Source organism: Thalia democratica, chromosome 4, assembly GCF_965202585.1.
Source record: "Thalia democratica chromosome 4, ktThaDemo2.hap1.1, whole genome shotgun sequence".
NCBI classification, from domain to species: domain Eukaryota; kingdom Metazoa; phylum Chordata; class Thaliacea; order Salpida; family Salpidae; genus Thalia; species Thalia democratica.
Window position 1 is genome coordinate 41617616 of NC_139168.1, and position 11485 is coordinate 41629100.

The following is an 11485-nucleotide window of genomic DNA, read 5'->3' on the forward strand; positions in this document are numbered from 1 at the left end:
GAATTTATTTCAGTAAAACATTGAGCACTTGCGAAAGATTGTATAACGAAATAATGTAAGGTAAAGATTTTTTTGTGAAACATGCAAAATGCAGCATAAGTTCTTTTATTTTTATAATTTAAAATTAAAAAAAAAATTATTTTGAACTGTAAAAAAAACTCAAAAACTAACTAAAATAAAAGTTTTTGTATAGTCTTAAGTTATTTAAAGGATTATGATGTAGTTGTTTTTAAGCTGTTGCTTAGATGAATAACTGTAATATACTGTCGAAAAATGAAAAAGTAAAAAGAAAGATATAAAACATTTGCAAATAATAGTTTGAAGATTTTAAAGATAAAGGAAAATAACGAAATCAAAATAGTTTTGAATAAATTTTAGTACAATGTCAGTGCTAAACGTAAAGTGATAGAACTAAAATGAAAGTTTCAAAAAGATTCTCGAGTTTGGAAAAAATATTAGATAGATAAATTAGTTTTAAAAACACTTTTATTTTTAACTAAACAAAAAAACAAGTAATGATAAACTTTAAAAAACACCGTATAGCGTTATGCACTCGACTAATTCCCCTTTTCTTTAAAACTACTTTCACCATCACCTCATTTGCTGCAAGTATCTTCTTCGGTCGCTGCGCATCCATTTGCATTGCAACACGTACTTGAAAGTGAGCTTGAAATCTTTGTTGCACAAAGCGTACAAAATCGGATTGAGGGTGCTGTTCAGGTAGCACAGCCAGTAGCCCACGTTCCACGCGTCCGAAGAAATGAAGTTAGCGTTGAAAGCGTTTATGATGACAAAGACATTGTAGGGCAGCCACAAAAGGATGAATGCAGCTAGAATGGAGGCGAGCAAGCGCGTGGCCTTCTGTTCCTTCTGCAAGCTGCGAAGGTTTTTCCTTTCCTGACGTTTTAGCAGCTCATTCACCTTTGTTATGTCTGTGCTGTTGTTTCCGATAGCCTTGTTTTTGCCAACACTTTTTTGGGGCTCTTTAGCTGAAGATGTTTTGCTTTCAACGGGCTTGTTGCCGTCCTTTGACGGTTCGGTTGCAGGTTTGACTTCGACCGCTGGCTTTTCAGTTGTGTTTAACTCTGTACTCGAAGTTTCTTCGTAGTCATAGGTTTGTTCTTCTTTTTTGAGTCTTTTTGAACTTCCAGAACTGTAAAAAAAATAGATAAGAGTTATTACAATGTAATTACGTTATTGCTGTACTGTTAGTATACTACTAGTAATCGACGTAAAAAGAAATAGTTTTGAAACTTTTAAGTTATTTCTAAAATGTTATGTTATGTTTATATCTTTAAGTTGTTATCATATGTGTTAACCTTTAAACAGTCAACATTTCATTCTTGTATTTTTCAAACAAAACACAAGATTAAACTTTAAAAAACCTTAGAACATTTATTTTTGTTTATTAAATTTTTATATCGTTATTAGGCTAAACTATTTTATATTTAAACAAACTTGTCTAAATTAGTTTATACTTCATAGTTTTTAAAAATCCATTACCGTTTATATTTTTATTAAGGTTAGGTATAAAAAAGTTAGTTTGTTTATAAAAATAAGTTTGAGAAAAATTAACAAACAAATTGTATAATTAATTAAAAAAAATTATCTTAAAAGCATTAATTGCTTTAAATTACTTTAACGTAAATACACAACACAAAAATAGAAAATATTTCACAGTGGTTAAAACATTTAGCTTATGTAGAAAAAATTTTTAAATATATTACGTAACATTTAGAGAAAGAAGATTCTACATAATTTTTAATTTTCAGCTTGTAAAAAACTTTAAGTTTTTTTAACTTTGTTTAGTCTTTTTCTATATACGTATATAATAAGTTATGTTTAAAATAAACTTTGCTATGTCTACTTGAACATATATTAACCTTATTTCTATTATATTATAAAACATTCTAATTATAGCTAAAATTTTAAGACTTATAATTAAGTTGAACGATTCAATAATCAATTTTAAAGCGTTATTTGCTAAAAAACAAGTTTTATTATCTATTATTTATAGAAATTGACTTATTTAAGAATTTTGAAGCTTTTTACTGTGAAATCAAAAAATTAACCAATGCATTGAGATTAAAAATATTCTGAAATTTTTTGCCTATTTAACACAAAATTTACGATTTTAATGATAAAGCAACTGCTTTTGAATACCATGCTTTAGTTTTAGATTAAAAGTAGTAAAATCAATATATTAAGAGCGAAAAACTCGATTTAATTTGTTTGATTTCAGCTTCTTCCTTTCCTTTTTAAGTAGCCAAACAAAACAAAGCATTGTTGGCGCAAATTTACGAAATATTTTTACTTTCTCTTTATTTTATAAAATTTGCTAATCATTTAGGAAAAATAAAATATTTAGACCAAACGTTTTGCGTCACCCACTTTGTAATTTATTTTGAAAAAAAAAAGCGTTTTGTTTGACCTAAAAATTTTCTGAACTCACTAGCACTGTAAAGCTTTTGATAATGAAATTACGTTTATTCTTAGTGAAAAAAAATGTTTTTTCAATTAAAGGTTATTTGAGTAATTTACTATAAGTAGTTTTATTCTTTTTTTTCACTTATAAAACAAAACTTTAAGTATTTAAAGCTTGGTTATTTAGTTTTTTACAAGTAGTTATAATAATTAATTTGAGCATAAGTTTTGTCATAAAAAATTAAAAATAAATATAAACGTGTCTCCATAAAAAATTATTCATAAAACAACTTAAAATTTCAAAAAAATACTTACAATAGATCGAAAGCTACTTATAATTTTGGTACCATTAGCTTTATAACTAAAAAATTATTATATATAATGGTGTTTTTATTAGGAAAAAGCCTATACCTGTATACGAATAAAAGATTAGACAGTAATAATCTTTTATAAATTAACTCAATTTGTTAGAAATAACATATACTAATCTTAAATAGAGTAAGTGTTATGTATAAACAGGATTTACGACATTACAAGCTTATTAAGCTAAAGTTGTAGTCAAAATATGTACTTAACATCTAAACATCTTGCTTTAAGTAAAAAAAGAATGTTTTAATGATTTAAAAAAAAAAAGTTAAGAACAATAAGAAAAATATTTTTATTAGAAAAAAATAGTAGGTAAAGTTTAAATTTTTGGAACTTAAATAATTAAATTACAGAAAGTTATATAAAACATTGTTGTAAACTTATGTAAGTTTACTTAAAAAAAAGGTTGTATTTATTTTTAATGATTTTACTGAAATAACATAAACTGTACTTTTAGTTATATCTACTTCAAGCTTTTTTTTAATCTACACTTTGTATTGAAAGATAATTATAGTTATTCCTAAAAAAGAGCTTGATGTAAAACGTATATATTTTTTATGTTCTTATGTTAAGTAGTTTTATTTGAAATTTTAGTTATTGAAAAATAATACTATTTTTATGTCTAAGTTTCAAATTTTATGATTTAATTTTGTATTTAAACAAATTATTGCTCAGTTTTATAACCGTAATAGCTGAACACACAAAATACATCGATCAAAAATTACTGTTCTGTTTAATTACCTAGTTTCGGTGAAATGAACATTTCATACAGTAACAAAATAGTCGAAGAAGCAATTAAGCAATCACACTTATGTTATTCAAGTTTAAATAACTAAAAACATAATATTATTTTCAAAAATTAAAAATATAACAAAAAAACAACTTGTTTTTTTCCTTGTGGTAATTGAGCTCGGGACAGCTGATTTGTGGTGAGGACAAATTTCCGCCAGTTGCTAAAACCGTACCACTTAAACACGAATCGTCACTCACGTCATTGTTTGTTTTGCTTCCCTTCAACTTATTTTTTAGTCTCTGACTCAAAGACTTTTTCAAGTTGCACTTCTGTTGATCGTCGGTCTTCAGCTGATGATATTTTCCTTCTTCTCTCGTCCTTTCAAGCCCGTCAACGTCGTTTATGAACTCCATTTTCAACGCGTTTTTGTTAACGTAAACCTCCTGACCTTCTGTTTCCGCGGTGCAGCTAGCTTGCTCGTTTTCCACTTTCTCGGACCACCATTTGCTCAGCTTGCACTTCACCTCCGAGTCGTTCGAGGTTTCGTCGCCGGAAGGAAACGACTCTCCACCGATCCCGCTTTCCTTCATCAGTTCCGCCGTCTCTTCCACAAACTTTTCGTTCTTTCCCGAATTTTGATCCTCACCTTCGCCTTTCGGTGTCTTGTCGCAGCACTCTTGCACGGCCTTCATGTTGTTGTTGTTCTGTGACTTGTTGCCGCGGAAGAAGCTGAACGAGAAGTTGCTGAACCTCGACAAGATGGAAGAGGCGCTCGGTCGGTGCTTCCCTGAAACTGCGCCCTGCCCCTGTTGCTGGTCGTTTGCCACTTCACTGCTTTTCATCGCCATCAGCTTCCTGTGTGTGTGTTGAATAAAAAAGATTGTAAATAATAAAACAAATCATGGAGTTCATTATAGTGTGACAGCTTTCGTCAAAACTGCTTTTAGTTACTTTTATTGCCTTTATTATAATGTGTGCGATCGATTTTAAGCAACTTATATTCACTGTTTTTGGCACGAACCGCTTTCGTTTTGTGCGCGCATCTCGAGGGTGCATCCATAAAAATGCAACCACTCCTCTTTTTTGCTGTTGCATTCGAGCCAAATGACCGATGTTTAAGTTTGGATTTTTTGCTTTTATCGATTGTGTTTGTAAAAAAGCAGAGACGTTTTGGCTGCCACTAGGTCAAAACTTTTTTTTTTCTGAATTTGCATTGGTATTGGTTGAGTTTGGCTTAAGACAGAAAAATAAAAGGCGCTTTGCTTTTTATTTCCTTTGATCTTTAATAGCTCTTAAAAGAAAACTGACACACGTAGTCTTTCTTTTACGCGTCAGACATGCAAAAAATTGTAATTTTTTACCATTAAAACAAAAAACTTTATCTTGTTCCTTCGACTTTAACATTAAAATTGTAATCTATAATTTGTTACATTACAGTTATGTCATTAAAACATATATCTAAAAAAATTATAATAGTTCTTATATATTTAAAAAAAAAGTTTATTTAACTACATCTATAGTAGAATTACTACAAAAAAAATTAAAGTTAATATCATCATTGATTTAATTTAATTGTTTATTTTTATTCCTCGACATTTTTTTAACTTTTGAAAATTAAATTGAATGAAAATTCTATTTGTAAACTAATATTTTACAATTTTAGTTAATATAAAAATTATGAGCAGCTATTTAGTAAAAATTAACTTTAGTGGTTTAGATCTTTAATTTTATAAGTAAAATAATTTTTGATGTAGTTGCAAACATATAAAGCAAACTTTAAACGTGATTTTTTAATGTTGTAAAATAAAATTTGCAAGTCTTTATACAATTCAATTAAAAAAGTAATAAGTAATTAACTGCAAATTTTAAAAGTTTAACAAACTAAATTAGTAAAAATATTTAGTGTTTTGTATAAGACAGGGTACTATTTATATAAAAACTGTTTAAATTAAAATTTATATTCATTTTTCTTGACTCTTTTTTAATAATGTTTGTTGCGTTGGGTTAAAATAAATAAAGCTAGAAATATGAAGTTAGTGAATTTATTTATAGGTCTTTTATATGCATTAATTTTAAAAGATATAACAAAAATCAAGAATAAAAAATAAAAAACGAATGCTTAAAATTCAAACTTACATTCTTCTCTGTTTTATTCCTATGTACACTTGGTAATAAAGGATACACATAACAGTTGCTGGCAAGTAAAAAGCGATAAGTGCTGTCACCACAGTTAGTGGGGGATTGTCGTTTAAAAATGGAATGAAACATTGACCCTGAAAGTATTAAAGCTGTTATATCTCAAAGTTGCGAGGTAAAAAGTTGTAACAACACTCAATCTAGTACTTTAACATCTATTTTTCTTTTAAAAACTAATGCGTACACTCTTCCTATATGGTTTAGTTCTGTCTTACTAAAAAAACCTAATATGGGTAGAAATTTGTAAGATGTTTATTCTAAATTTTTTAATGAAATATTTTTGATAAAACAAAATTCATAAAACTCTTATGATATACCTTATCTTGTTTTCTATTTTTTTTTATATTCCTCTACAACTTTTGATATATTAAAAAATTACTAACTAAAAAAAAACAATATTAGTTGTTCTACATAAAAAATCGTTATCAAAATTTAAGTGTGCACAGAATATTTCTCATATTACTCAAACTAGTATTACCAATAATTATTTAACAAAAGTTTAAACACATTTTAATATTTAGATCAATTTTTTTATCTAAATATTTTTCAATAGAGTTTAAAAACAAAAATATAATATTTTACAATTGTTAAAGTTAAAAAACAAAAAAGTCTAAACCCATTTAGTATGAAAAGTGTCATGGACACTAGTTTTTATTTTTTGATAAATATTCTTTCATCAAAAAAACTTATACGTATATAATTAGTCTCAATTTCTATAAAATTTTGAGCTTTTGTTTATCTGTTTAAGAACAAAAAGTAAAATATATAAAAAAGTTTTAACGTATTATTTTTCTATGTTTTCCACTTAATAAATAGTACTAATTTATGTAAAAGTATAAAAAAAATTTCAAACGTCAAAAATGTTTTAAAATTAGAATATGTTCGACGTAATATTCAAGGTTGTATGACTAATCTTTTATTTTACTAAATTAATCTTGCGTCTGCTTGAACTTGAACGCTGTGAGGTGTAACACGTGAACGTTCTATATTGCGTCTTAGTTAAAAAGTAAAAAAGGCACATATGCTTAGAGTATTTTTTACATCACGGAGTTTTTTAAAAGAGGGAGGTACAAATATTTTCAATTAACTTTACATTGTTTTTACCACAAAAGTTTGAGTTTGTTTATGAATAATTTAATAATTTTATTTTCAAACTAGAGCCAAGCTGCGCGAGATAAATACTTGTCACCGGCTAAGCCAAATAAACATCAATTTTACAGCTAAAGTTGATAAGAGTTACTTCTTTTGGTAAGTTTGTAGAACTAGGTGAGATCATGTCCCAGAATAATATCCAAGGGGCCCAAAGTACAAAAGATATGATCCATGCTCCGGCAATGGCAATTACAAACTTTTTTGGAGAGCTGTGATGGCGGTAAAATATTGGCTTGATGACCGAATAATACCTGTTCGATTAAGCATTTTTTAATATAAAAACTATAGATTTGAATCGATTACCTTACTAATATTTTACGTGGATATTTTTATTATTTCTGTTTTTTTTTTGCTGAAACAAATGTTTTAAAACTTATTTTGAGGTAGAAAACACAAAACTACCAAAAACCATTAGATTTAGATTTAAACTAGTAAAATTTAGTATATTTTTTATGTTTAAATAAAAAAGCTTGTTTTTTATCTATTTGACAAAACTTAAAAGTTCACCATTTGTAAATTTTAGTAATATGTAAACTATTTTATTCAAGAAATTAAGTTTTAAAACAAAATGATAATAACTTTTAGTTTTACTTTACTTTTTAATGATATTTAAAAATTTAAAAATAACAATCCTTAGTTCTATTCAAACATAATGTAGTGCAAATATTTTCTTAAAAACCTATTTCAAGTGTAATAAAGTACTTTTATAATAAAATACTTTTGTTCGCTATTTGAAAAAACATATAATAATCAAACTAGGAATTGCCAAGGATTAGATTAAAATTAACCTAACCCGTATTACAGTAATTAATTTTTTTATAGTAAAAATTTATGTAGTTTTTTTTATTTAGAAGTAACAAATACAAAAATTATGTAAAAATTTTAATAAAACATATCTACATGGTAAGCATTAAGCTGTTTTCGAAAAACTTTTGTAAACTTTTGTAGTTTTGAGGTTTTTTGTTTGAAATACTTTTCGTGTAAAAGTTTTTTTTTAATGTATATTTAACATAAGGATAAATACTTACTTAAAATCTGGAAAAAAGATCAATATATAATTTGTAATGTCTGTTGTACTTATTTTTATGTTTTTCTATCAACTTCTTTTTGTTAATTTAAAATGTATTTTCCGTTAAAGTTTTTATACACTAAGTTTTACCAAGAAACTTTTTTACGTAATCTACTAGTTTCCTTTACTTATACCTAGTTAACCAGAAGCAAACTAATTAACTTTACTTAAAAACAACTAACACGCCCAATTAGTTTTCTAGTTTTTAATATATATATATATGTAGCCATATGTAGTGATTTTGCAAGTTTATTTTGGCTGAAGAGCACTGGTAGTAATACCACTGCGAAAATATTTTGAAATAAACTTAGAATCACTGAATCGTTTATATTATAATTAAAAAAAATATATAGTGAATATTTAGTTAAATAAACGATTGCTTTAAAACTTGTAGTTCCAAGTATCTTTTTATTGTTTTATTGATTCCGCAAGTTTAATTAAATGTTTGCAAAAAAGTACAAATAGTTTTATATAATGTGCTAAGCTTTGTAATATAAAGTTAATTTTTCTAAATAAAGCTAGTATTTGGTATCATCAGTTTCATCAGCAAATATATAATAACTCTAATCATCAATAAGAAAACCTTAAACAAACTTGGTGTAAGTAACAATTAAATATTGCATTTTAGATTTTATTTAAAAGCTAGTAAGTGTGAGTAATGCACCTAAAGTGTTGAGCTCTAAAGTCAATATATTAAACTGCTGATGATGATACGGTAGACTTTAGCTCAATTAGCCATCGATTTGAGTTATTTATTGGAAAAATTTTACTTAACTGTTCAATGCCCTGTCGATACTTGTCTTATTTGCCTTCCCACAAAATCATTACAAGCAAGTTAGAATAATCGATTTAACCTTTTATAATCTATGTGCGTGCTAAAGAATAACGTTTTTTATATAAATAGTTTTAGTCTATGATGTCTTCTTTTTTTAGTTATGCAAATATTCTTTTATAACTAAATAATCTAAAAAAGGAAGTAATAAAAAATTAACTATCTTGTGTCCCTTTTTACCGTATAAAATATATCGTGTTTTTATTTGCTAGATAACTAGTTCAACCTAAACTTTTGTGCTAAAATATCCTAAATCTTTAAAGTTTTGTTTAAAACATTTGGTAATTTATTTAGCTTTGTGATTTTAATTAAGCGGAATTTTTATTAGTTTATAGACTTTTTTACTGTTATCATGCTTCTAAAAAAAGTTTAAGAATCGAAGAAAAATAATTGACATATAAATTAAATTTAACTTTTCTCTCAACATCAAAGACACTATATATAGAGATTTTAATTTTATGTCGTAAAAAATATTTTAATACATAGCTTACACTTTAAGTTTTTTTTGTATTTTACGTAATTTTCTCAAAACCATGCTATATATTTTACTACTTTTTTCACAATATAATTTAAAAATAAACTTACCGTACTAAACAAATGATAGTAAGATTGAGAACAGAAGCGTTGCTTGCTACGTAATCCAGAGCCAACCATATTTTGCAGAGGATCGGACCGAAGGGCCATTTGTCGCTGACAATAAAGGCTGTGAAAAAATTAATCGACACCAGACCAATGAGGAAGTCAGCCGCTGCGAGGCTCATTATGATGTAGTTGTTGACTTTTCTGAGAGCACGGTTGATGATGAAGGATACTATGACGAGCAAGTTGCCCACCACAGTAACCAGAGAAGCTGCGATTGAGAAGAAGCAAATTGTAACATTGCGCAAGAAGACTGCGTTGTCAGCAGATTGCGTCCCGTTGACTTCGGAAGACATGTTAGCGTTGTAATATGTCTGATTTTCAATCGAAGTTTTGTTTGAAGTAAAATTGAAATCATAACTGTACGTTACTGCGAGTTTTTCAGCTATGATTGAACTTTTACTTAAGTTAAACATTTCGAAGGGTACTAGGTATTCTCTGTTGACCAGTAAACCCTAGTTTCGTACTTATAACTAAATAATGAACTCAAAGCTTGTAACTCTTACTCGTAAAGCAAAATCTAATTTTGAACAAACATTTTTATTTCACTATGTTTTACAGCACTAAAAGAGTAACGAAAAAAAGTATTAAAAAATCTCTCGACATTGTTGATGCAGTAAGTTTAGAAAAAAGAGAACCTTCAATAAAATAGAAGTTTGCTTTGGTTCGAAAATGCAACAAACATCAGTCTGATGCTTAAATTGTAAAATGATAAGTTTCTTGGTATATCGAGTTTATGTTAAAAATCAATGACTTGTAGTGAAATAAGTATCGTCAGCAAAGCGATTAAGGTTAATCATGTCTGTCTTATTTAGTAATACAATATACAAAATTTTACGTTTAAACATTTACCGTTACCTAGTTTTGATAGCTTTAATGATTTTTATACTTTTTTCGTAATCGTGATCATTTTTTTAAGCATTTTAATACAACCAACAATAATTTTCGGGAAAAACTTTTTTATACACCACTTGTAATCAAATAGTTCAGATAAGAAGATGACTGATAATAATTAAACCTAGTTCTTTTATTATTAATTTAACCAATTCAAAGTCTTAAAAAACTTTTTATTTTAAATATTTTTATTAACTCATAAAATGTGCTGCTTTTCATCCAAATTTTTTGTAGGATATTTCAAGAAAGATCGGTAGCTTAATGTTATACTGTTTTGAAAAACAAAATAAAGAAATACAAATCAAATTTACTTTTGTTTTCAAAACTAGAGTTTCATTGTTTTAGTAAGTAGTATAAATATGTTTTTACTTTTTATGCGCTATATTTTCTGTTTTGTAAAGTTTTAAAAATAATAATTAATCTACTTTTAAACTCTACAGTTGTGTTTTAACACTAACATTTTTAAAGTTTTTAGTTTTATAGTTAGGCTTAGAGTAGAAGTTCTGTTTCGTATTGGTGAATATTCATTTAAGATTTCTAAACACAATAGAATCAATATTTTGTTTCAAATGTTTTAACTACCGGAATATTATCGAAATCATACTTTATGAAAGTTTTATAAGTTGTTGCTGTTATATACATAAAACTAAATACATAATGATAACCACATTAGATTCAAATAAAACTTAACAGTTTCAGCTAAACTAAATTTATTTAACTAAATTTAGTTGTCTAGAGTATTTATTCAAAAAAACATGCAAGTGTTTCTAAATATTTAAATGACGCATTCGTTTTTAGGTGATAGATTTACAACATTTTTTTATTTACAACCGTTTATCATCAGAAAATGCTTTGCGATTAAAACGAATGTACAGAACTTTGGCATATACAAGCATCTATGCTGTTTAAAATTTTTACTATTATAATCTAATTTTACTTTTTAAAGGTTCAAAAAAAAAGTTTAGTAATAACAGATGTTGAAAAGAATTAAGTTTAAAAACCATTATAAAAATTTGAAAATAATAGCATCTTCATAACTTTAAAAATAAGGAAGATTCTTTTTACTATCAAAAAAATGTATTTTAAAATATATTATTGTTAGAAAGCAATATTTTATTAAATGTAAGTAGAAAAACTTGATGCGTAAAGTATATAATGTTTTTGTTATGTTTTGTTTTTC

General features: G+C 26.6%; 1 protein-coding gene across 1 annotated transcript; it reads right to left on the minus strand.

Moving 5' to 3' along the window:
• Positions 1-591: 591 nt before the first annotated feature.
• On the minus strand, positions 592-9707 carry LOC145833369 (muscarinic acetylcholine receptor M2-like). Its single transcript, XM_082940547.1, has 5 exons — positions 9358-9707; positions 6960-7122; positions 5660-5796; positions 3674-4378; positions 592-1153 (listed from the first exon to the last, which is right to left on the minus strand). The coding sequence occupies exons 1-5, from the start codon at positions 9705-9707 to the stop codon at positions 592-594; spliced, it is 1917 nt and encodes a 638-aa protein (XP_082796673.1).
• Positions 9708-11485: the final 1778 nt, after the last annotated feature.